The following is a 26,494-nucleotide window of genomic DNA, read 5'->3' as shown; positions in this document are numbered from 1 at the left end:
CGTTTTACAGATGAGGGAACTGAGGCCCAGAGAAGTGACTTGCCCAAGGTCACACAGCAGACAAATGGCAGAGCCCTTCTGACTCCCAGGCCTGGGCTCTATCCACTAGTCCACACTGCTTCTTATGTGTGGCTCTATAAATTATATCTGTAATTTATTTATATTGATATTTATATTATATAAATATATATTATATTATTATACTTATATTAATGTCTGTCTCCCCCTCTGTTGTATGCTCGTTGTAGGCAGAGAATGTGAATAGCATACTCTCCCAAGCGCTTAGTACAGTGTTCTGCACACAGTAAGCACTCAATAAATATGATTGACTGACTAACTCTGGGAGATGCAGGAAATGGTGCTTGAAACTCATAAATCATAATGATGGTAATTGTTAAGCGCTTGCTCTGTGCCAAGCATTGTTCTAAGCGCTGGATGGTGGCTTCATCTTGTCTCCCCATTTTCCCCCAAGGAGTTGATGGTAATGGTCAATGAAATAGCCAAAATGTAAGAAAAACGAGAGGGAGGAAGAGCAGACCAGTCCTTAAACCTTTTGGGGTCAGGAAAAAATCGGGGCCCAAAATCAGAAAGTAATCTTATGCATTTTAATGTTTCTTTGTCCTGGATCCTGTGTGTGTGTGTGTGAAATCTATGTGTGTATTTTCATTCTTATGAAAAACATGTTCTCTTAAAAAGGTGCTGCACTTAAAAAAGCTGCAAAAAATCCTCCTCCAAATCATAAAATGCTTCCTGGGACAGGTGAGGGTGTAGGGCCAGAGATGGAGTCAAGCAGGCTGAGAGTTATTGGGGTCAGTCAGAGAATGAGCAGGACAAAGTTCATTTTGGGCAGGGAACATATACATTGTATTGTGTGTTGAATTTCACATAGTATGGAATGTGTCTATTATATTGTACTCTCCCGAGCGCTCAGTACGGTGCTCTGCACACTGTAAGAGCTCAATAAATAGCCCTGATGATGATGATTAAGGAGCGGGATGAGAAGGAGTGCTGGCTATGGGCTTCTGATTCCAAACTAGTCCTGTATCTTGGGTAAAGAGCCCAGAAGTGAACTTTGGCAGATTTCCCCCCAGGCAAGCTGCCTTTTCACTTTCTGGGACCCTGGGAAGGGGAGAGGTGTCAGAAAATCCCCATAAGCATTCAATTACTGCCAAGTGTTGAGCAGGAGGGCACAACACTATGCTAAGAAAGGGAATTGACGGAAAATTATTTTTCAGGAATCACCTTGTTCCTGCCATCCTAAACTTCTCAAGCCCCTGCTCCTCATGCCAGTGTGGACTAGCGGAAAGAGCACAGGATTGGAAGTCAGAAAGCCCAAGTTTACGTCCCAGCTCTGCCTGTTGTGAGGCCTTGGACTGGACTGTGCCTCAGTTTCTTCATCAGCAAAATCAATCATATTTATTGAACATTTACTGTGTGCAGAGCTCTGTACTAATTGCTTAAAATGTAAATTAAATTTCCATTTTCTCTCCCCTTTAGATTTTGAGCCTCATGTGGGTCAGGGATTGTGTCTGATCTGGTTATCTTGTATCTGCTCAAGAACTTAACACACAGTAAGTGCTTAAATATCCCCCTTATTATTATTACCAATAATTGAGAAGCAGTGTGGCCTGGTGGATAGACCACGAGCCTGGGAGTCAGAAGGACCTGGATTCTCATTCTGCTTCTGCCGCTTTTTGCTGTGTTTCTTTGGGTCAGTTACTTAACTTCTCTGGACCTCAATGATGTCACCTGTAAAATGGGGATTAAGACTGTGAACCCTATGTGGGACGTGGACTGTGTCCAATCTGATTAACCAGCATGGCTTAATGGAAAGAGCAAAGGCTCGGGAGTCAGAGGTCATGGGTTCTAATCCCGGCTCCGCTGCTTGTCAGCCGTGTGACCTTGGCCAAGTCACTTCACTTCTCTGGGCCTCAGTGACCTCATCTGCAAAATGGGGATGGAGATTGTGAGCCCTACAAGGGACAACCTGATTACCTTGTATCTCCCCCAGTGCTTAGAAGAGTGCTCGGCTCATAGTAAGTACTTAACCAATACCAACATTATTATTATTACCCTGTATCTACCTCAGTGCTCAGAACAGTGCCTGGCACAGAGGAAGCGCTTAACAAATACCAACATCATTATTATTACCCTGTATCTACCTCAGTGCTCAGAACAGTGTTTGGTACAGAGTAAGTGCTTATCTATAAAATGGGGGTTAAGACCGTGAGCCCCACCTGGGACAACCTGATGACCTTGTCGCTATCTGTTGCCCAACTAACTGTCCATTCCAAGCGCTTAATAATAATAATGTTGGTATTTGTTAAGCGCTTACTACGTGCAGAGCACTGTTCTAAGCGCTGGGGGAGACACAAGGGAATCAGGTTGTCCCACGTGGGGCTCACAGTCTTAATCCCCATTTTCCAGATGAGGTAACTGAGGCCCAGTGAAGTGACTTGCCCAAAGTCACAGAGCTGACAGGTGGCAGAGCCGGGATTCAAACCCATGATCTCTGACTCCAAAGCCTGGGCTCTTCCCACTGAGCCACGCTGCTTCTCTAGTACAGTGCTCTGCACATAGTAAGCGCTCAATAAATACTATTGAATGAATGACCTTGTATCTCCCCCAGCGCTTGGAACAGACTTTGGCAACATAGTAAACGCTTAACACATACCAACATTATTATTATAAAAAACAAAAACATTATAGGGGAAATCTGCACTATATCTTGGCCTCGGAAACTGCTCGAGGATGTCTCCAACTCACTTTCCCAAGGGTTTATTCCCAGAAGTCAGACACCCCCCCCCCCCCCCCGCGCCCTTCTCTTTAAATGATCTTGTCGCCGTGGCAACATCTGACGTCACCCCCGGGGCCGCGCGTGATTGGACAGTGGAGGGACACGTCTCCCGTCGGCCCGCCGCTCACCCGGGCTCTTCCTGCGCTTGCGCGGGGGCGGTTCCAGCCCGGCGGTCGTCCGTTGCGCCTGCGCGGGGGCGGTTCCAGCCCGGCGGTCGTCCGTTGCGCCTGCGCGGGGGCGGCCCCAGCCCGGCCGTCGTCCGTCGCGCCTGCGCGGGGGCGGCCCCAGCCCGGCCGTCGTCCGTCGCGCCTGCGCGCCGCGCCTCGGCGGGTTCCATTGCGCCTGCGCGGGCCAGTCCTTTTTGGCTCGCTTGGGTGCCGGGGAGCGGAGTCGCGACAGCGGGGCCATGTCGGCGTCGGTAGTGTCGGTGATGTCGCGGTTCCTGGAGGAGTACCTGAGCTCCACGCCGCAGCGGCTGAAGCTGCTGGACGCCTACCTGCTGTACATCCTGCTGACCGGGGCGCTGCAGTTCGGCTACTGTCTGCTGGTGGGGACCTTCCCCTTCAACTCCTTCCTCTCCGGCTTCATCTCCTGCGTCGGCAGCTTCATCCTGGCGGGTGAGTCCTCCCCACCCCCCAGGCCTCCCCCGACCCCATCAGTCACTCAATCATATGTATTGGACGCTTACTAGAATAATAATATATTATCACTGACTGTGGGCAAGTCACTTCTCTGGGCCTCAGTGACCTCATCTGTAAAATGGGGATGAAGACTGGGAGCCTCACGTGGGACAACCCCTGCACATAGTAAGCGCTTAACAAATACCAACATTATTATTGTTATTGCTAGAGGAGCAGTGTGGCTCAGCGGGCTTGGGAGGCTTAGGTCAGGGGTTCGAATCCTGGCTCTGCCACTTGGCAGCTGGGTGACTTTGGGCCAGTCACTTCCCTTCTCTGGGCCTCAGTGACCCCAGCTGGAAAATGGGGATGAAGACGGGGAGCCCCACGTGGGACAACCTGATCCCCTTGAATCCTCCCCAGGGCTTAGTACAGAGCTTTGCACATAGGAAGCGGTTAACAAATGCCATAATCACTCCAGACGCTTAGTACGGTGCTCTGCACATAGTAAGTGCTTAATAAATACTATTGAATGAATCAACCCCGCCCCTTCACCCTAAACCCCGCCCCCTCACCCTAAACCTCGTCAGCTGTGTGACTGTGGGCAAGTCACTTCGCTTCTCTGGGCCTCAGTTACCTCATCTGTAAAATGGGGATTAAAATTCTGAGCCCCACGTGGGACAACCCGATGACCCTGTATCTCCCCCAGCGCTTAGAACAGTGCTCTTGCACATAGTAAGCACTTAACAAATACCAACATTATTATTATTATTAACCCTCCCCCGGCCCGGCCCCTTCACCCCGATGTTGTCTTGTATTTCTTTTGTTCTGTTTTGCTTTGCTGTCAGTCTCCCCCATTTAGACTGTGAGCCCGTCGTTGGGTAGGGATGGTCTCGATCTGCTGCCCAATTGTCCATTCCAAGCGCTTAGTGCGGTGCTGTGCACATAGTAAGCGCTCAGTAAATACAATTGAATGAATAAACTCCTCCCCTTCACCCTAAACCCCACCCCATTCTTAAACTCCCAGGCCCTGCCCACCCCCTCACGCCCCTCCCCCTAATCCCCCCCAACCCTCCGGCCCCGCCCCTCACCATAACCCCCTCCCCACCCAAATAATAATAATAATGTTGGTATTAAGCGCTTCCTATGTGCAGAGCACTCTTCTAAGCGCTGGGGGAGTTACAGAGTAATCGGGTTGTCCCACGTGAGGCTCACAGTCTTCGTCCCCATTTTCCAGATGAGGTCACTGAGGCACAGAGAAGTGAAGTGACTTGCCCACAGTCACCCAGCTGCCAAGTGGCAGAGCTGGGATTCGAACCCATGAGCTCTGACTTCCAAGCCCGGGCTCTTTCCGCTGAGCCAAGCCGCTTCTCTAAACACCGCCCACTCCATCCCCCAAGCGACCCCCCACCTCCTCTCCTCATTCATTCGGTCATATTTATTGCACCTTACTGTGTGCAGAACACTGTACTAAGCGCCTGGGAAAGTAGAAACCAGCAATAAGAGAAACAGTCCCCGTCCACAACGAACTCACAGTCTGGGGGCGGCGGAGACAGATATCAGTACAAACAGACATCAATAAATAAATTGACAGATATATACATAAGTGCTGTATATATACATATACATATACATAAGTAGCTCTGCCACTTGTCAGCTGTGTCACTGTGGGCAAGTCACTTCACTTCTCTGTGCCTCAGTTACCTCATCTGTAAAATGGAGATGAAGACTGTGAGCCTCACGTGGGACAACCTGATTACCCTTTATCTACCCCAGTGCTCAGAACAGTGCTCTGCACACAGTAAGCGCTTAACAGATACCAACATTATTATTAAGTGGGGTGGGAAGAGGGGGGAACTGCAAAGGGAGCGAATGAGGGCGATGCAGATTCAACCTTATTGAGTGCTTATTGTGTGCAGAGCACTGTACTAAGCACTTGGGAGAATACAGCGGAACAATAAGCAGACATATTCCCCCGGACCATAAGCTCGTTCCCTGCCCACAATGAATTTACAATTTAGAGGGGGAGACCGACATTAGCTATATGTTTTCAGCCTTGTAAGTTTCCAAGAACACCCACTAGGTTGGTATGAATGTAGTCTTCAACTAGACCTTGGTCTTGCCTTGATCTAACACCTGATCTCCCAAAGGCAGGGGTTACAGCTTCCCTGAAACACCTTTATTTTATTTTATTTATAAAATTTTATTTATTATGTATCTCCTTTAGTATGCCTTCTCCCAGCACTGCAATTCCCCCGCCAACCTTATGACCCTATGCGCAAGCCACCGTACTAAGTGCTGGGATAGATACAAGAAAATCAGATTGAACACAGTTCCTGTCCCACATGGTGCTTAGAGTCTCAATTCCCATTTTACAGATAAGGTGACTAAGGCACAGAGACGAAAAGTGACTTCCCCAGGGTCACACAGCAGACAAGTGGCGGAGCCGTGATTAGAACTCAGGCCCTTTTGACTCCCAGGCCTGGGCTCTTGCCATTTTCTGGGGTTGGGGAGGTTTATCTTGTTCTTGGGCCGCCTCCCTCCAGATCCTTCTCCCCACCCGAGACCTTTGTGGGTGCCAGTCTTGGATTTATTTTGTCTCCTTCCAGTTTGCCTGAGGATACAGATCAACCCGCAGAACAAAGGGGACTTCCAGGGAATCTCCCCGGAGCGGGCCTTTGCCGACTTCCTTTTCGCCAGCACCATCCTGCATCTCGTGGTCATGAACTTCGTGGGCTGAGCCTCTCCCCTCGTTGGGGGGAGGCAGGAGAAGCAAGGGCAGGTAAGGCGGCATCTGAGGGTCCGGGGTTGGGAGGGCGGAGGCCAGTTTGGAGGAGGTGGGGTTTCAGGAGGCCTTTGATAATAATAATGATGGTATTTGTTAAGCGCTTACTATGTGCCAAGCACTGTACTAGGCGCGGGGGTGGATACAAGCAAATGGAGCTGGACACAGTCCCCGTCCCATGTGGGGCTCACAGTTTCCATCCCCATTTTACAGATGAGGTCACCGAGGCACGGAGAAGTGAAGTGACTTGCTCAAGGTTAGCCAGCAGACAAGTGGCGGAGCTGGGATTAGAACCCAAGACCTCCTGGCTCCCAGGCCCGTGCTCCGTCCTCTACGGCAGCTGTGGTCTGGCAGATTTGAAGGGGGGAAAGTTCAAGGTGGGAAGGGGCTGAGTAGGGGGTCAGAGATGAGAGCAAAGTAGGGGGAGCAAAGGGAGCTGAGCGTGTGGGGAGCAAAGTGTGCGAGCCCGAGGGGTGGAAGGAGCAGGGAGCTGCCGGAGAGCTTTCACAGGAAAGATGCAGCCGGAAAGATCGGTCATCCCTGTGCTCCTACTGGGGAGGCGGAGCTGACTGTGATCGCCCGGGTGGAATATTTTTTCTTTTTAAACGCTATCTGTTAAGTGCTTACCACGTGCCAGACACTGTACGAAGTGCGGGGTTAGATACAAGTTAATCGGTCGGACACAGTCCCCGTCCCACGCGGGGCTCACGGTCTTAATCATTTTACAGATGAGGTGACTGAGGCCCAGGGAGGTGAAGCGACTTGTAGGTCACCCAGCAGACTCCATATCCACTAGGCTTGTACCATATCCGCTAGGCCTCGGTGCTTCTCAGTATCCATCCGTCAATCGAGCGGTAGCGTCTATTTGAGTGCACAGCACTGTTGTAGGCATCTGGGAGGTTCCTCTTGGCCTTTGTCCTGGGGGTCAAACTCAACAGTCAGGGAGGTGGAGAGTCCTGGTGTGCGTGCCACTCATGGCAAACTTGCGTGTCTTGTGTGTTCGGCTGGAGCAAGGGGTCCTGTGATGGAGAACCTCTAGAAGCCAGATGGAGAGGTGCCTCTGTGGGAAGGAAATAGCCGGGCTCCTCCCCGCCCCACACCCCAACCCTCACGGCGGGTTTCCTCACTGAAGAATCCGTGCAGCGAATTCCGGAGGATGGCCGGCAGCCCCCAAGTTTGAATTTCCTGGTGAATCCGTGCTGAGCGCCGGCAAGATAATCCGTTCGGTCGCAGTTCCTGTCGCTCCCCGGAGCTCCCGGTCTAAGCCGGGGAAAGCGCAGCGGATCGTGGCCCAGATCGTGGGGGTTCCTCGGTCTCAGTTCCTGTCGCTCCCCGGGGCTCCCGGTCTAAGCCGGGGAAAGCGCAGCGGATCGTGGCCCAGATCGTGGGGGTTCCTGTTGGCTGCGGGGATCGGAGTTGGAAGGCGTCTCCCCGGGAGGCCACCTCTATCCGGGGGCCGGTGTGGGGTGGCCCTGACCAACACGGAGCGGCCGGAGTCTCACTGCATCCAGTCTCCTTTCATTCAATAATAATAATAATGCCGGCATTTGTTTAAACGCTCACTCTGTGCCAAGCACTGTTCTAAGCACTGGGATAGATACAGGATAATCCGGTTGTCCCACGTGAGGCTCACAGTCTTAATCCCATTTTCCAGATGAGGTTAACCGAGGCACCGAGAAGTGAAGTGACTTGCCCAAAGTCACACAGCCGATAGGTGGTGGAGCCGGGATTAGAACCCATGACCTCGGACTCCTAAACCCGTGCTCTTTGCGCTCTGTTCCATTTATTCATGTCCATCATGCGTGCGTTTGCCACAGGCTCCTCGAGGGCAGGAATCAGTTCTGCTAACTCTGTTGCAATGCCAATGGTTATGGCATTCGGTGAATGCTTATTCTGTGCCAAACACTGTTCAAAGGGCTGGGGTAGATAAGCTAGGCAGGTTGGACACACAGTCCCTGTCCCAAATGGGGATCACAGTCTTAATCCCCATTTTACAGATGAGATTACTGAGGCAGAGAGAAGTGAAGTGACTCACCCAAGGTCACGGCGGACACGTGGAGCTGGGGTCAGGGCCCCCATCTTTTCATTCAATAGTATTTATTGAGCGCTTACTATGTGCAGAGCACTGTACTAAGCGCTTGGGATGAACAAGTCGGCAACAGATAGAGACGGTCCCTGCCGTTTGATGGGCTTACGGTCTAATTGGGGGAGACGGACAGACGAGAACAATGGCACTAAACAGCATCAAGGGGAAGAACATCTCGTAAAAACAATGGCAACTAAATAGAATCGAGGCGATGTACATTTCATTAACAAAATAAATAGGGTAACGAAAATATATACAGTCGAGCGGACGAGTACAATGCTGAGGGGATGGGAAGGGAGAGGGGGAGGAGCAGAGGGAAAGGGGGAAAAGAGCGTTTAGCAGCGGAGAGGTGACGGGGGGGTGGTAGAGGGAGTAGAGGGAGAAGAGGAGCTCAGTCTGGGAAGGCCTCTCGGAGGAGGTGAGTTTTAAGTAGGGTTTTGAAGAGGGGAAGAGAATCAGTTTGGCGGAGGTGAGGAGGGAGGGCGTTCCGGGACCGCGGGAGGACGCGGCCCCGGGGGTCGACGGCGGGACAGGCGAGACCGAGGGACGGCGAGGAGGTGGGCGGCGGAGGAGCGGAGCGTGCGGGGTGGGCGGTAGAAAGAGAGAAGGGAGGAGAGGTAGGAAGGGGCAAGGTGACATAGAGCCTCGAAGCCTAGAGTGAGGAGTTTTTGTTTGGAGCGGAGGTCGACAGGCAACCACTGGAGTTGTTTAAGAAGGGGAGTGACATGCCCAGATCGTTTCTGCGGGAAGATGAGCCGGGCAGAGGAGTGAAGAGTAGACCGGAGCGGGGCGAGAGTGGAGGAAGGGAGGTCAGAGAGAAGGCTGACACAGTAGTCTAGCCGGGATATAACGAGAGCCTGTAGCAGTAAGTGACTCCCTGGCCCGTGACTCTTCTGACTCCCAGGCCCGTGCTCTTTCCATGAAGCCACATTGCTTCCCTTAACACTGTGCTCTGCATACACAAAGTGCTCAATAAACACTACAACTTTATGCTCTACTATTTCTCCTATCCCTTAATTATTTTAATAGGTCTCCCGCTGTAGACGGTAAATTCGCCGTTGTCAGGTCTCCCAGCTCTGTTGTATCGTACTCTTCCCTACTGCTTAATACAGTGCCCTGCACACGATAAGCACTCAGCAAATATCTGCCCTCACTACTGCAGACTCCGTCACTGCCAAACTGTGTATAGCCCAGAGCGTCCAGGTGGATCTTTATCGTTGCATTGGACTCTCCCGAGCGCTCAGTAAGCGCTCAGGAAATTCGACTGCTTGGCAAGATGCCATTTAATTACACCGGTGGCTTCCCGGCAGGGGCCGGTGGGCTGCTTTTCCCCACACCAATGCCCTGGTGGGAGAAGCAGCGTGGCTCAGTGGAGGGAGCCCGGGCTTGGGAGTCGGAGGTCATGGGTTTGAATCCCGGCTCTGCCACTTGGCAGCTGTGTGACCGTGGGCGAGTCAGTTCACTTCTCTGGGCCTCAGTTACCTCATCTGTCATATGGGGATGAAGACAACCTGATTACCCTGTATCTACCCCAGTGCTTAGAATAGTGCTCTGCACATAGTAAGCGCTTAACAAATACCAACATTATTATTACCTGGGCTGAAGCGGGGGGGGCGGGGGGGCCGACACCCCGGGTTGGGATGAGTGAGGAGGCAAGAGGAAATTTGAGTTGTCAAGGAAGGACGCACAACCATCGTCGTTCCTTTGGCTCTGCTGCCATCTAGGGCAGCTTGGTTTCAGCGTCACTGTGCCGAACCCGTCCGTCCCCGCTTCACACCAAGGCAGTTCTCTGGGTTGTTCAGTTTTGCGCCTCCCATCGCCTCTGTTAACCGGTTTGAAGTTAAATCAGTATTTACTCTTAGTGTACGTGGCCCTTCCGTTTGCTCAAATCAGTGGATCGTTTTTCTCATTCACTCCTCACCTCTGCCAAACTCTCTTCCCCTCCTCAAAGCCCTACTGAGAGCTCACCTCCAGGAGGCCTTCCCATTCTGAGCCCCCCACCCTCTGCTCTTCCCCCCTCCCCTCAGCACCGTACTCATTTGTATCTATTATTTATTACCCTATTAATTTGGTTAATAAGGCGTATATCTCGATTGTATTTATCTTGATGATGCGGTCTTGCTTTTGTTTAGCTCTGCCCTCCGTCTCCCCCGTTTAGACCGTCAGCCCGTCATTGGGCAGGGATGGTCTCTATCTGTTGCCCAATTGTCCATTCCAAGCGCTTAGTCCGGTGCTCCGCACAGAGTAAGCGCTCAATAAATACTATTGAATGAGTGAAACTCACTGTCATGTTTCTGGTCCTGTTTATAGAGCGCTTACCGTGTGCAGAACACTGTAATGATGATAATGATGATGGCATTCGTCTAGGGCTTCCTATGTGCAAAGCACTGTTCTAAGCGGTGGAGAGGATACAAGGTGGTCAGGTTGTCCCACGTGGGCCTCACGGTCTTAATGCCCATTTTACAGGTGAGGGAACCGAGGCACAGAGAACTTAAGTGACTTGCCCCGAATCATCCAGCTGACAAGCGGCGGAGCCAGGATTTGAACCCATGTCCTCTGTCTCTCCAGCCCTTGCCCTTTTCACTGCGCCACCCTGCTTCTCTAACACTATACTGAGCGCTTGGGAGGATATAATGCAACGGACACATTCCCTGCCCACAGCGAGCTTACAGTCTGGGGGTGGGAGACAGACATATAAATCAATAAATTATAGACTTATGACCGCACTGGAGAATTAAAGCAAGGCCCAGACTTTTTGAGAAATTTCTCCACGACTGGGAAGTGATTTTACACACAAAAATTATGGTATTTAATAGTAATAATGATGGTATTTATTAAGTGCTTACTAGGTGCCAAGCACTGTTCTAAGCTCTGGGATAGATATGTGGTAATCAGGTTGTCCCACGTGGGGCTCGCAGTCTTAATCCCCATTTCACAGATGAGGTAACTGAGGCACAGAGAAGTGAAGTGCCTCACCCGAAGTCACACGGCTGACACGTGGCGGTGCCGGGATTAGAACCCACGACCTCTGACTCCCAAATCCTCGCTCTTGCCACTAAGCCACGCTGCTTCGGTATTTAAGTGCATCCCATGTTACAAGCACTGAATTAAGCACCGGAGTAGATAGATGTTCAAGTCACACAGTTCCTGCCCTCCATGGGGTTCACAGTCTAAGTAGGAGGGAGAACAGGATTTGAATTCCTGGTTTTCAGCTGAGGAGACCGAGGCACAGAGAAGTGGCGGGGATTTTTAAAAAATGCCGGATTTATGAGGCTCTTGAGATGTGGGGCGCCAGATATTTAGGAAAGCGTTACTGGTATTAAAACTGAGTGAGACACAAGCCACCCGGGGGCAGCAGATGATCAGGGAGGAAGGAGAGGGTAAGGCAGGGTGGCTTCGGGTATCGGCCACTGGGCCGCCCTAGAGTCGGGATGATGAGAAGGAATAATAAAAATAGTGTTGCACTCAGTAAGCGCTTAACAGATACTATAAAAAAAAAACTTACCATGTGCAGAGCACTGTACTAAGCACTTGGGAGTAGAATACTGAAGGGTAGGTAGACACAATCCCTGTTTACAGACTAGAGGGGGAGACAGACATTAAAAAAAAATTGCAGATATGTTTTTAAATGCTGTGGGGTGGAATGAAAATCAAAGTACTTAAGGGGTACAGCCCCAAGTCCAAGTAATAATAATGGTGGTGGTATTTAAGCGCTTACTATGTGCAGAGCATTGTTCTAAGCCCTGGGGGAGATACAGGGTAATCAGGTTGTCCCATGTGGAGCGCCCAGTCTTCATCCCCATTTGACAGATGAGGTAACTGAAGCACAGAGAAGTGAAGTGACTTGCCTACAGTCACACAGCACAACAGTATTATTATTAAGTGGCAGAGCTGGGATTCGAACCCACGACCTCCGACTCCCAAGCCCGGGCTCTTGCCACTGAGCCATGGAGGCCGCCCTGGGCTGGAGGCCGAGTGAGGGGTGAACACCTAGAGAAGCAGTATGGCTTAATGGGAAGCGCCCAGGCCTGGGAGTCGGAGGAGACGGAGGTCACTTAAGTGCCTTGTGCCTCTGTTTCCTCATCTGTAAAATGGGATTTCAGTATCGGTTCATTCATTCAACAGTATTTACTGAGCGCTTACTATGTGCAGAGCACTGGACTAAGCGCTTGGAATGGACAATCGGGCAACAGATAGAGACCATCCCTGCCCATTGCCGGGCTCACCGTCTAATCACAGGGGAAGCAGCGTGGCTCAGTGGAAAGAGCCCGGGCTCTGGAGTCAGAGGTCATGGGTTCGAATTCCAGCTTTGCCACTTGGCAGTTGTGTGACTGTGGGCAAGTCACTTCACTGGGCCTCAGTGACCTCATCTGGAAAATGGGGATGAAGACTGTGACCCTCATGTGGGACAACCTGATTACCCTGTATCTCCCCCAGTGCTTAGAACGGTGCACTGTACATAGTAAGCGCTTAACAAATACCAACATTATTATTATTATTATTATTATTAATCGGGGGAGACAGCAAAGCAGAACAGAGCAAAACAAAGACAAGACCACATCATCAAGATAAATAAAATCAAGGAGATATACACCTTATTAACAAAGGTTCTCTCTCCTACTTAGACTTTGAGGCCTAAGTGGGATGGGGATTGCGTGTGACCTGATTAACTTGTGTTTACCTCAGTGCTTAGCCCGCCCTCTGTGGAATGTGAACCGTGTCCAATCTGATGATCTTGTCACTACACCAGCACTGTGCTGAGCATTAAGTGCTTAAACAAATACAGCAGTTGCTCTTGTTTCATTGGGTTTTACCTCAAGATCTTAGACGTTTCCTTGGAAGTCTGCCTATTTTGTCCCTTCCCCACTCTCACAATTACAAACCCAGGGGAACAAAAATGATGTCACATTTACACGTCAAAGACTGAGGATTCGAATGACTGGTAACTATGTCAACGTCTCAGATATCCGATCATCTGAAATCACTAAAAGATATACCGAACAGTGCTTGACGTGTAGTATAGAGAAGCAGCGTGGGTCAGTGGAAAGAGCCCGGGCTTAGGAGTCAGAGGTCATGCATTCGAATCCCTCTCCGCCGCTTGTCAGCTGTGTGACTCTGAACAAGTCACTTCACTTCTCTGCGCCTCAGTTCCCTCATCTGTAAAATGGGGATTAAGAGTGTGAGCCCCGCATGGGACCTGATTACCTGTATCTCCCCCAGTGCTCTGCACATAGTAACCGCTTCACAGATACCAACGTTATTATTATTATTACTCTCCCAAGCACTTATTACAGTGTTCTGCCTACAGGAAACGCTCAGTGAATACCCCCAATGACGATCCGTTACAGCCGGTTTCTGAGAACCGACCTCTTCTCCCGATTAGAGAAACAGGGCTGAGAAATTAGAGAAACTCCCCACCCCTCGATGGTTTCTAAGGTTGACTCAATTCTCGGTGCAGGTTCCCATCCACTTCAGTCCTCTCCTCTGTCAGTCTGAGAAATGAGAACCCGAACGAAGGCCCGCGAGCCCGGAGGCCGGGGAGAATGCCCCCGGCCACGTTGGGGGTTCAGGGAGGCTCCTCGTTGTCTGTCGTCCTGTCCCTCCCCGCCATTTTGTTGATAATTCGGCTTGGTTGATAATGGCCAAGCCCTCAGGTAAATCCAGGATAATCCGAGAGCAGGGGAGCGGGTGAGAGAACTGAACAACGTTGTGGCCTGCACGGGCCTGGGATTCGGAGGACCTGGATCCTAATCCTGGCTTCACTTGTCTGCTGTGTGACCTTGGGCAAGTCCTGACTTCTCTGGGCCTGTTACCTCATCTGTAAAACTATAATCCCCAGTTGGGACATGGACTGTGTCCAACCTGATTATCTTGTGTCTACCCCAGTGCTTAGTTAAGGTGCTTGGCACGTAGTGCTTAATAAATTCCGTAAAGAAAAAACCTCAGAAACTGAGGCTGAGAGGTTAAGTGACTTGCCCAAGATCACGCAGCAGGCCAGTGGCAGAGTTGGAACTAGAACTCGGGTCTCCCGGCTCCCCAGCCCCGTTTCCAACCATCAGGGTACACTGCCTGCCACTGTGTGAGTTAGGCAGGGACACGTGAACGACTTTCCACTTTTTCAGCGATGGAGAATCTGTAGCACAGTGATTTGGCAGACTTCCCTGGGGGGAAGCTTTGGGACTTTGCTGTTCCTGGATTGCAGGTGAAGGAGGAGAAGCCTGGGTTGTTTTCATGTTTGAATATTAGGATTTTAGGAGTTTGCCTCCTTTCCCTGTTCCCTTACCCTGCCATCTTAGCAAGTCAGCTCCTTTTGGGAGACTCTCCAAGTTATGTTTCTGGTATATTCGCAATTGCCTAGTATGGCACAATGCACATAGTAAGCTTTCCGTCAAACAGTGATATTTATTGAGTGCTGGCGTTATGCAGAGCTCTGTACTGAGCACTTATTGGAGTCCAATAGAATCAGGAGATGCAGTTCCTCCCCTCGAGGGGCCGAGAGGGGAAGAAGTGGGTTTTTTCTTCTGGGCAGCCCTGGCATAGAACTTCGTACTGGAAAGCGGCGTCCACCGAATCCCCAGAGCAGAAGTGGGTTAGCTACCCAAGGGGACATTTCCCGATGTCTGTCGGCTGTGGTTTGTCGCGTCGGAAAATTTAATTTCTTGGCGATTGGAAAGCAAGCGTAGGTTCTTCAGGAACCTGCTCATTGGCTACGGGGTCCTCTCAGGCCTGGAGTAGTTTTGCCCAGGGCAACGTGAGCTTAATGGATAGAGCCTGGCTGGGGGGGTCAGAAGGATCTGGGTTCTAATCCCAGCTCTGCCACTTGTCTTCTCTGGGACCTCGGGCAAGTCACTTCAGTTACCTAATCTGTAAAATGGGGATTGAGACTGTGAGCCCCGTGCAGGACAGGGACGGTGTCCAACCTGACTAACTGGTGCCTACCCCAGCACTTAGTACAGTGCCTGGCACTTAGTAAGTGCTTAACAAATACTGTTAAAAAAAAAAAAGTGGAATGGGTTGGGCATTCAGTTTGGGCTCAGTGGTTCACAGAGAGGATTCTGGGAGTCAGAGCAAGGACAGAAGGGGACGGAGCCTGGCCTGGCCCTCCCCCCTCCTCGGCTTTTTCCCAGGCCGGTCCATATATGGGCAGGGAGCTGGACTTTGAAGTTAGGGAAGTGTTTCCTCACTGCTCTCTCTTGCTTTTCTCTTTCAGTTCTCCCCTCAGCGGTGTCCTCCGACGAAGACCTTTTGGTTGGCAGCCCGAGTGTGGACAGACCCCCCACCCCGCCTCCCCCTTGGGCTCGCTCGAGACTCCTGCTCCTTGATTTGGACTCCCAGCTGGGGCGAGTCGGGACGGTTTCCTCGGCCGGGGTCTCCGAAGCTACTTTGCAGTGGGCATTTTTGCCCCCCGAGAACTCGCCCCTCCAGTCGTTGTCAGCTCTCTGCTTTCCAAATAAATAGCGGCCCTCCCCCGGGGTCCTCCCTGGGCTTCTGGCTCTGTACCCTTGGTCTTCCTTGAACCATCCTTCCCCGGGCCCCGGCATTAGTGTTAAAGTTCGGTAAGTGGGCACCCTCCTTGGGGTCAAACCATCTCAGTAGGGGCAGCCTGCGGTCAACTGTTTGTCCGGCTTTAAGGCAGTGGTTTGGTGCCAGGGATGGTCTGTGCGTGATAACCCTGGGAAAGTGAATGCCTTTCCTCTCCAGAGCTTGGCCCTCTTGGGTAGCCTTGGTTGTGGAACCCCAGGCAAAACCAGCTAGAAAAGGGCCCTCGAGAGGTCATCTGATCCAGCCCCCTGCCTCCAGGCAAGTGAGTAACCAAACCGTAGGCCACAGAAGGTTGTCTTTTTTATTCCTCAAACAGCCCCCAGACATTTGCTCCAAAGGTCTCCCGTCAATGATCTCATCTGCCCATGTGAAGTCCAGTTAAGAGTTGGGAATGAGGACTATTAACCCTCATTTTAAAATGGAAAGAATGAGGAAGCATAGCCTAGGGGAAAGAGCATGGGCCTAGGTTCTAATCCTGGCTCTTCCACTTGCCTGCTCTGTGTTCTTGGGCAAGTCACCTAACTCCTCTATGCCTCAGTTTCCTCATCTGAAAACTGGGGATTCAATACCTGTCCCCCCCCCCTTAGCATATGAGCCCCATGTGGAACGGGGACTCTGCCCGACCTGATTGTTTTGTACCTAACTCATTGCTTAGGATAGTGCTTGGCACAGAGTAAGAGCTTAGCAAATACAATTACTAGGTGACTTGCCCAAGGTCACTCAGCTGAACAGTGGTAGAGCCCATGCCCTAGAACCAAGGTCACTTGATTCCCTCCGTGGTTCGCGCTCCTCGAGACCGTCCTTCTCATCGGAGGGAGAGAAATCGCAGGAGGCCTCCGGGAGGTGGTGTTTGGAGAGTCTTGAGTGATTCAGTTGGTTTGTGGAAGAAAAACTGTAGTGTTTATTAAGCACTCTGTGCTTAGCGCTGTGCTTAGCGCTTAGGATATGAGTCGGTATAATCAGATGGGGCAGATCCTGTCTCACATGGCCCTCACAGCCCAAGAGGTAGGGAGGGCAGGTGTCTGGTGTTTTACAGATTGGAAAACTGAGCTTCAGCGACTTGCCCGTGGTTATCCGACAGGCCCCGGGCAGTGTGGGATTAGAACCCGGGACTCCTGGCTCCCGGGCTCCTGCTCTTTCCTCAGTGAAAGAGGAGTCCGACCATTGGAGAGCAAGTAGTTTCCCACCCCTCCCCCAGCTTGCTACTTCTCTGGGCGGGTTTATTGTGTTTACTGGTTGTGGAATGGGGCTGCTCCTTTCCCCAGCCCCCACACACCCGCAGTGCGTTCATTGGCGGTCCTGGCGACGGCAGGAAGCCCACCTTCAAACAGCTTCAACCTACGCGTTTCCTGCCCCCTATCGCTTGGAAACCATCTCTTGTTTTCTTCTGTAGCAGGCGGGCCTGCGGCCTCGGTGCCCATCAGCCGCCCCTTTCATCTCCAGCTTCAAAACATGTTTTTTACGATGGGTGGAAAGTTCTCGGGGGAGCCCGCAGGGTCGGGCCGGGTCTGTTTTTCGAACGAATCCCGGCAAACCCTCCGAGCTGGGCTCCCCGAGGCCGAGGAGCTTGGGTCTGCGCTGAAACCCTGAGCTTTCTGTCATGGGGTTAAACCTCGGGGCCTAGGCGGAGCCCAGCAGCAGTAGGAGGAGATGGGTTATTTATTGAGCACCCGCTGAGTGCAACGCACTCTACTCAATGGTGGGGATGGCCCAAACAAGCGATAACTTGCCTACCCTCAGGGAGGCCGGGTAGCATTCTGATAGGTCTCCCAGAAACATAATTAGCGCTCCCTGTCCCTGTCGGGTGTGAGGGGCATCCGGCTGACACAAACGTGCCCTCTCCCCAGCCTCAGTTCACCCCCTTTTCTCTGATAGATTGCAAGCTCCTTGTGGAGAGGAAATGCCTCTTGCCAAGCATTTAGCACAGGGCAGTGCATCTGTAGGCCCTCTGTAAATTCCACACCACTATTACTGCTCTCTCCGCAGCGGGAAAGGAGACCCAGAGGACCACCACACTTACACACGGCCCGGTTTGGGCCACCGTCCGATGGGACCCTCTTAATGACCTCTAGTGATGGTCTACTAGAGGCTTTCAGAGGACTCATCAACCGACCCATTCGAGACCAGACTGAGAGTTTTCTTTCAGAGGCCTCTTCAGAACTCATCACCAACCAACCCAATCTGGACCATGCTGAACGGCGTTCTAGAGGCCGCCGGAGGACCCATCACCAACCTAAGCCCGGACCGAACTGATGATGCTCTTCTTAAAGCCCCTGGAAGGGAGTCCCTGATGTAGGAAACTGTTCCAGCTCTCTCCACCCTCCCTTTCTGATGCTGCCTCAACTCATTTCCCCCCGGCCCAAGTCTCAATTTTAAATCTCCTGGCCTTTTCCTGGCCTCAGACTCTACCCTTCAGCTACACCCAGTCAGCTGTAAGTTGCTATGCCGCTTTGACTTTATTCACTCATTTAATATTATTTATTGAGTGCTTACTGTGTGCAGAGCACTCTACTGAGCACTTGCACGGTTCTAAGCGCTTTAACTTCCCACAGTTACTCAAGGTTTTGACTTGAGGATCATTTTCCTAAAACGTCACCTCTCCCCACTCCTCAGAAGCTTCCGGAGGTTGTCCATTCCTCTCCGCCTCCAGCAGAGTCTCCCGACCTTTGGCTTTAAGGTAGCAACTCTCTCCACAACTACTTATCCTCATTTCTTTCCCACCTCACCCCAGCTCACACGCTTCATTCCCCTCAAGCCGGTGACCTCGGGGTACTTCACTCTTGCCTCTCCCTCTTCCAACTCCTTGATCCCACCTTCCCTTCTGCCTGGAACACCCCCTTCACATCTGGAAGACCTCTGTTCCCCCTTCTTCGAAGCCTTACTGAAATCACGACTCCAGAGGGCTTTTCCTTATTAGTTCTCTCATCTCCCCACCCTATATTCCCCACAACTGTTGCTTCAGGAGTTCCTTGTCACCTAGCTAAACTTGTGTTGCGCTTATGTTCCTGTCATTATGCTCTATTGCTTCCTCCTGCTTGTAATTTTTTTAAATGTTTGTCTTCCCAACTAGACCCTAAGGTCCTCGGGGGCATAGATGGTGTTTATTAACTCTTTTGTAGTCTCCCAAGCCCTGGTACGCCGTAAGTGCTCCAATAAGTTCCTTGGATGATTGATTTCCGCATTTTTCTCCGTGAGTAAATCTTACGGGGATAGTGTGGATCTCGGTGGTGGGTTGAGACAGACTTTTGGAGGAACTGCTAATTGGTAGCTTGGTGGGAAAAGGGAGGATCTGGGAGTTGAGAAATCTTTTTCTTTCCTTCTTTTTAATGGTGTTTGTTAAGTGCTTACTTTGTGCCAGGCATTCTACTTCATGTTGGGGTAGATATAAGATAATCAGTTTGGACATGATATTAGTAATAATTGGTATTTAAGTGCTTACTATGTGCCAGGCACTGTACTAAGTGCTGTGGGTTGATAACAAGCAAATCGAGTTGAACACAGTCTCTGTCCCACGAGGTGCTCACAGTCTCAATCGCCATTTTATAGATGAGGAAACTGAGGCAAAGAAAAGTCAAGTGACTCACCCAAGGTCACACAGCACACAAGTGGCGGAGCTGAGATTATAACCCAGGTTCTGACTCCCAGGCTGATGATCTATCCACTAGGCCACGGTACTTCTCTGTGACAGCCTAACTCTGTCCTCGGCCTGCTTTCCGTTCTCGGCGAGGTTCTTCTCTGTACCTCAGTTTCCTCACTTGTGAAACGAGAATAGTCACATCTGCTTCTCCCCACGTCACAGAGATGTGAGGATACGTGGCGAATACGATTTGGAATAATGAAAGTGTTACACACATTCTAGGCATGATAAGTAATGTCCCCAACTGATTCAGCTAAGCCGTGGTGGGGTGGGAGGATGGTCTGAGGAGGAAAGCGGCAGTTTGGTATAATTGTCTCCCGACTTTCTGCCAGATTTTGCAGGCTCTGCTGCTGAAGCATCCCTGCTGTTTCCATGGCAGCAGGTGATGATGTCATAAATGATAGGATCACATCTCTGCACCCCACCGAAGAAGGAATTGGGTACTGTCCTTGCTTCACAGGAACCAGAGGCACGGAACTGCAAGTTAGGAGACCCGGATTCTAGTTCCGGCTTGGTTGCTGGGTGCTGCATCCCTTAACTGCTCTGTGCCTTAGTTTCCCAATCTGTAAATGGGGATTAAAATACCTCAGGACTGGGAGTGAGGAGACCTGGGTTCTATCTAGCCCCGGCTCAGCCACTTGTTCTGATCTGCCACTTTGGTCAAGTCACTTTGCCTCTGTTTCCACATCAGTAAAATGGGCATAAAATATCTGTGAGCCCCTCGTGGAACAGGGAACGTGTCTGATTATTTTATATCTCCCACCATGGCACATAGGAACTCTTAATAAATGCTACATTGAGCGCTGTCAGAGGCGGTGGGATTGGATAGGGTCCTAAGAGTCGTGTTTCTGGACTCCCTGGAAAACCAAACTGCTTTCCCAAGGAAGCAGAGTGGCCTAGTGGGTAGAGCACAGGCCTGGGAGTCAGAAGAACTTGGGTTCTAATCCCGGCTAAGCCCCTTGTCTGCCGTGTGACCTTGGGTAAGTCAGTTCACGTCTCTGTGCCTCAGTTATCTCACCCGCAAACAGGAGATGAAGACTGAGCCCCACGTGGGGCATGGACTGTGTCCAACTTGATTAGCTTGTAGTTTCCAAGCGCTTAATACAGTGCTTTGCACACAGCAAACGCTCAGTAAATACAATTTAATGAACGAGTGAACCTACCCCAGTTCTTAGTTCAGTGCCTGGCAGAGTCGGGAGACAAATGTACCCATCTTCCTTCTTCCTCCTCAGACCGTCCTCCCACCCCTCCAGGGCCTAGGATGAGTCAGTTTGGGGACATTACTTATAATGCCTAGAACGTGTGTAACACTTTTATTATTCCAAATCATTTTCGCACCACTTATCCTCACAACATCTCCGTGACGTGGGGAGAAGCAGCTGTTACTATTCTCGTTTCACAGATGAGGAGACTGAGGTGTACAGACCATAAAAAATAGATTGCTCATTGCTGCCTTTTGGTCGCTGGAGATCGTGGAAGGGGAACGTGCGAGGGCCGGGTTCAGAACCCAGGTTTCCCGACTCCCGGCCCTGTGGTCTCAACTTCTTTGGGAGCTCTGGGGGCTGTGAGGCAGGTCTACGGCCATGGGGGCCTTCCCTTCCCACCTGGTGTCAGAGACGAAAAACGGTTCAATCTCTGGGAGAGTCATCACTGTTTTTGACCGAGGGAAGCCCTGTCTGGAGTGGAGATAGTTCAGACTCAGTCTCCCTCCTACATGGGGCTCACAGGGTTGTGAATCCCCGGTTTACAGATGAGGAAGATGAGGCTCAAAGAAGTGAAGTGACTTGCCCAAGGTCACGCGGCAGACCAGCGGCAGAACCCGTACCCTCCGACTCCCAGGCCTGTGCTCTTTCCAGGGGGCCACGCTGCTTCTCAATGCAATATATACCTAGCTGACAGTAGTTTTTCCAGTTATTTTAGTGTTGTTTGTGTTCCCAAATTTGCCCAGTTTTTTCTTAGTGTGTCCATCCACGCCCCCACCTTAAACGGCAGCCCCTGAGGCCAGGGACAGTGTCTGACTCAAACTCCCCAGCGTTTGGCATAAATTGAGCATTCAACATCTGAAATAAAAATAATAATTACAACTTTAGGGGGATATGAGCAGATGTTGTGGGGGAAGGCCGGGAAAATGAGGAAGGTCTGTTTAACAAACATTGTTATTATTGTTGTTGTTATTATTATTGTCCTTATTATTATCAGGTCCCTGAGGCAGTGAATTTTCCATTAGGTCACAAACTCAAGTGAAAGGGAGTGACAAATTTAGCAGCCGTGGTCCCCCCCATCCTGTGGTTGAAGTTGTAAGCTAAGTCTCAGTCAGTCAGTTGTATTTATTGAGTGCTTATTGTGGGCAAAGCACTGTAATAAGTGCTTGGGAGAATACTATATAACAATATAACAGCAGGTTCCCTGCCCACAGTGAGCTCACAGTCTATAGGGGAGACAGACGTTAATATCAATAAATAAAATTACAGCTATATATATGTGGCGTGGGGCTGTGAGGGGGGAAATGAATAAAAGGGAGCAAGTCAGGGTGACGCAGAAGGAAGCGGGAGAAGAGGGAAGGAGGGCTTAGGGAAGGCTTCTTGGAGGAGATGTGCCTTCAATAAGGATTTGAAGATAGGCAGAGTCATTGTTGGACAATTGTTTATTTCCTACAACCCTTTTTTACAAGGACAATAATAATATATTTGTTAAACGCTTACTATGTGCCAAGCACTGTTCTGAGCGCTGCCATCAATAAGTGGATGTCCCCTTTCCGGGTATGGATCTCTGCAGTGGATGGTGTTTGCTAGGCTGAAGGTGGTCTCGGTGGAAGCGTCTGTGTCTGCTGGGTGACCTTGGGCAAGTCGCTTCACTTCTCCGTGCCTCAGTCCCCTCATCTGTAGAATGGGGATTGAGTCTGTGAGCCCCACGTGCGGCAGGGACTGTGTCCAACCTGATTGGTTTGTATCCACCTCAGTGCTTGCAGTATAGTAAGTGCTTAAATGCCATAATTATTGCTAGTATTATTACTACTATTCACAAGGCTGCAGGGGAAGGAGGCTGGGGATTTTTAGAAGAAAGGAAGCAAGGGTTGGAGGGGAGATTTTTCCTCTCTGCGTTTTGAGACAAGAGACCAGATAATAATAATAATACTGGTATTTGTTAAGTGCTTACTATGTGCCAAGCACTGTTGTAAGCTCGGGGGGGGGGGGGGGCGATACAAGGTCATCGGGTTGTCCCCCGTGCGGCTCAGAGTCTTCAGAGAAGAAGCGTGGCGCAGTGGAAGGAGCCCGGGCTTGGGAGTCAGAGGTCATGGGTTCGAATCCCAGCTCTGCCACTTGCCAGCTGTGTGTGGGCAAGTCACTTCACTTCTCAGGACCTCAGTTCCCTCATCTGGAAAATGGGGATGAAGACTGTGAGCCTCCCGTGGGACAACCTGATGACCCTGCATCTCCCCCAGCAGTCAGAACAGTGCTCTGCACAAAGTAAACGCTTAACAAATACCCACATTATTATTATTAACAAATACCAACATTATTATTCATCCCGGTTTTACAGGTGAGGTCGCCGAGGCCCAGAGAAGTGGAGTGAGCTGACAAGTGGCGGAGCGGTCTTCAGCTCCGTTGCAGAGCTGACAAGTGGCGGGGGGGGGGGGGGGGGTCTTCGGCTCCGCTGCCGCAGCTCTGCAGCCTTGCAGCCTTGCAGTTTTGCAGCTCTGCAGCCTTGCAGCTCTGCAGCCTCGTTTGAGGTTGGCAGCAGCAGCAAGAGGCATCCATCCTTCGGCTGGCAGTGCCCCCTGCCGCCTCTCCCGCCCCGCAGCTCGGCCCGGCCTTGCCCCGAGCCCCGCGGGGACCCCGGCCCCCCGGCCCACCCGGCTTTTGCAGGGAGAAATCGGGCGGCGGGGCGTAGGCCGCAGCCGCCCGAGGTCGCCCGGCCCCGCCGCGGGCGCGGGCTTGGCGGTGGAGCTCTGCCGCCCCCCGGCGGCCCACCGCCGCAACTGCACGGACCCCGCCAATCCATTCCCATCCCCTCTTTCCTTTCTAAATTAATACTAATAATAACGATGGGGTTCGTGAAGCGCTTACTCTGTGCCAAACACTGTTCTAAGCGCTGGAGTAGATACGAGGTCATCGGGGTTGTCCCCCGTGGGGCTCCCAGTCTTCATCCCCATTTGACGGATGAGGTCACGGAGGCCCAGAGAAGCCAAGTGACTGGCCCAAAGTCACGCAGCCGACAATAATAATAACAGCGTTGGTATTAAGCGCTTACTATGTGCAAAACACTGTTCTAGGCGCTGGGGGAGATACAGGGTAATCAGGTGGTCCCACGTGAGGCTCACAGTTAATCCCCATTTTTACAGATGAGGGAACTGAGGCCCAGAGAAGTGAAGGGACTCGCCCACAGTCACACAGCTGACAAGTGGCAGAGCTGGGATTTGAACCCACGACCGCTGACTCCCAAGCCCGGGCTCTTTCCACTGAGCCACGCGGCTTCCTTTCATTTCTTAAGCGCTTATTCATTCATTCCGTCGTATTTATTGAGCGCTTACTATGTGCCTGACCGTGGGACACGGACTAGTTAATAGGGTTGGACCCACTCCGAGTCCCACAAGGGATTCACAGTAGTAATTTTCCTTTCACTTTTTCTTTTAATGGTATTTGTTAAGCGCTTATTCATTCATTCCGTCGTATTTATTGAGCGCTTACTGTTTGCCTGACCCTGGGACAGATACAAGTTAATAGGGTTGGACCCACTCTGAGTCCCGCATGGGAGAAGCAGCGTGGCTCAGTGGAAAGAGCACGGGCTAGGGAGCCAGAGGTCACGGGTTCAAATCCAGGCTCGGCCGCTTGTCAGCTGTGTGACTTTGGGCAAGTCGCTTCACTTCTCTGTGCCTCAGTTACCTCATCTGGAAAATGGGGATGCAGACTGTGAGCCCCACGTGGGACAACCTGATCACCTTGTATCCTCTCCAGCGCTTAGAACAGTGCTCTGTGCATAGTAAGCGCTTAACAAATACCAACACTAGTAATGTTCCTTTCACTTTTTCTTTTAATGGTACTTCCTAATAATCATAACATTGGTATTTGTTAAGCGCTTACTATGTGCCAAGCACTGTTCTAAGTGCTGGGGTAGATACAAAGTAATCAGGTTGTCCTACGTGGGGCTCACAGTCTTCATCCCCATTTTCCAGATGAGGTAACTGAGGCACAGAGAAGTTCAGTGACTTGCTCAAAGTCACACATCTGAGCGTTTATTAATTCAGTTGTATTTATTGAGTGCTTACTATGTGTCTGACCCTAGGATAGATACAAGTTAATAAGGTCGGACCCACTCCGAGTCCCACGTGTGATTCACAGTAATAATTTTCCTTTCACTTTTTCTTTTAATGGTATTTGTTAAGCACTTACTCATTCATTCCATCGTATTTTTTGAGCGCTTACTATGTGCCTGGCAGCAGTGTGGCTCAGTGGAAAGAGCCTTGGCTTGGGAGTCAGAGGTCATGGGTTCTAATGCCGGCTCCGCCACTTGTCAACTGGGTGACTTTGGGCCAGTCACTTCACTTCTCAGTGCCTCAGTTACCTCGTCTGTAAAATGGGGATTAAGACTGTGAACCCCATGTGGGACACGCTGATTACCTTGTATCCCCCTCCAGAGCTTAGAACAATACTTGGCATATAGTAAGCATTTAACAAAAGCCATCATCATCATTATTATTATTTATTGAGCACTTACTATGTGCCTGACACCGGGATAGATACAGGTTAATAGAGTTGGCCACACTCTAAGTCCCACAAGGGATTCACAGTAGTAATTTTCCTTTCACCTTTTCTTTTAATGGTATTTGCTAAGCGCTTATTCATTCATTCCATCGCATTTATTGAGCGCTTACTATGTGCCTGACCCTGGGACCGATTCAAGTTAGTAGGGTTGGACCCACTCCGAGTCCCCCGTGGGGTTCACAGTAGTAATCCTCCTTTTATTATTTTTAAAAAATGGTAATAATGATGATTGGTATTTGTGAAGCTCCTACTATGTGCCAAGCACTGTTCTAAACGCTGGATTTGTTAAGCACTGAGTGCCAGGCCCACGCTCTTTCCACTAGGCCACGCTGAACATGTGTAAGCGCTGGGTTAGATACGAGTCCATAGGAGCTCGCAGCCCTTTCACTTTTTTATGGTATTTGATAAGCGCTTACTAAGTACGCGGTGCTGTATTAAGTGCTGGAGTAGGTACAAGCTAATCAGGTTGGGTACAGTCCAAGTCCCGCATGGGGCTCACGGTCTTAACCCCCCTTTTACAGCTGAGGGAACTGAGCCGCAGAGAAGTGAGGTGACTCGCACAAGGTCACACAGCAGACGAGTGGTAGAGCCAGGATTAGAACCCGTATCTTCTGACTCCTGGGCCTGTTTTTTTTTTTTTAAATTCCATTAGGCCATGCTGCTTCTCCCTCTGGGACCTTCTGCAGGTCCAGGCTGGTGGGGGAGACGGCCAAAGGCCTTCTCGGCATCACTTCTCTCCCCAGGGAGAGCCACATCTCTTTCCCTGGGGATCATGAGGTCCGCTTCCTCGGGAGAGACAATGGCAGCCAATCCCAGAGAGTCTGAGGCCCAGATTCCTGGGAGACTGAGGCCTGGGATGTCCCGCTGGTCCACGCTAAGAACCCTATTAGCCCCGTCCTCTATTTCAAGGGTGTTTGATCTTGGCCTCTCGGCCCCCAAATAAGATGGGGGGAACGTTTCCGGCTGCGTCGGGGGCCGGGGAGAGGCGTCTCGACCGCAGGGCCCCGGATCTCAGAGGCCCCCCGCGGTTGGCGGTGTAACGGCCTGGCACGCGCCACCTCCCCCGGGGACACGTGGCGCGGGTAGGAGATTGCATCTCGCTCTTGGTATTTTTATCTCGCATTTCCCCAGGAAGCGGTTTTTGCGGGGAGAGCTTCAAAGAGCCCCACTGGTCCCCACGATTGGACTCCTGTCCCGTGGCGTCATGGAAACGGGGAGGGCCCCGCTCAGCCCCCCCGAGCCCCCCAGCACCTGGGAGGAAGGGGGAG

The 26,494-nt window shown here is 51.1% G+C and overlaps 1 protein-coding gene across 1 annotated transcript; it reads left to right on the top strand.

Moving 5' to 3' along the window:
* Nucleotides 1–3,116: 3,116 nt before the first annotated feature.
* Nucleotides 3,117–15,784, top strand: DAD1 (defender against cell death 1). The gene is made up of 3 exons (XM_029078436.2): nt 3,117–3,414; nt 6,024–6,196; nt 15,496–15,784. Exons 1-2 carry the CDS (start codon nt 3,204–3,206, stop codon nt 6,152–6,154), a joined length of 342 nt encoding a protein of 113 aa, XP_028934269.1. The 5' UTR covers nt 3,117–3,203; the 3' UTR covers nt 6,155–6,196; nt 15,496–15,784.
* Nucleotides 15,785–26,494: the final 10,710 nt, after the last annotated feature.

The sequence above is a fragment of the Ornithorhynchus anatinus genome, chromosome 13, assembly GCF_004115215.2.
Source record: "Ornithorhynchus anatinus isolate Pmale09 chromosome 13, mOrnAna1.pri.v4, whole genome shotgun sequence".
Lineage (NCBI taxonomy): Eukaryota > Metazoa > Chordata > Mammalia > Monotremata > Ornithorhynchidae > Ornithorhynchus > Ornithorhynchus anatinus.
Note: the sequence above shows the minus strand (reverse complement) of the source record. Positions and strands in the feature narration are given on the sequence as shown.

What these genes read in the sequence shown, in the direction of transcription:
- DAD1 (XM_029078436.2), top strand. Translation starts at nt 3,204, where the DNA reads ATGTCGGCGTCGGTAGTGTCGGTGATGTCGCGGTTCCTGGAGGAGTAC. An exon ending in CGGCAGCTTCATCCTGGCGG is followed by an intron (nt 3,415 to 6,023) that starts GTGAGTCCTCCC and finishes GTCTCCTTCCAG; the next exon opens with TTTGCCTGAGGATACAGATC.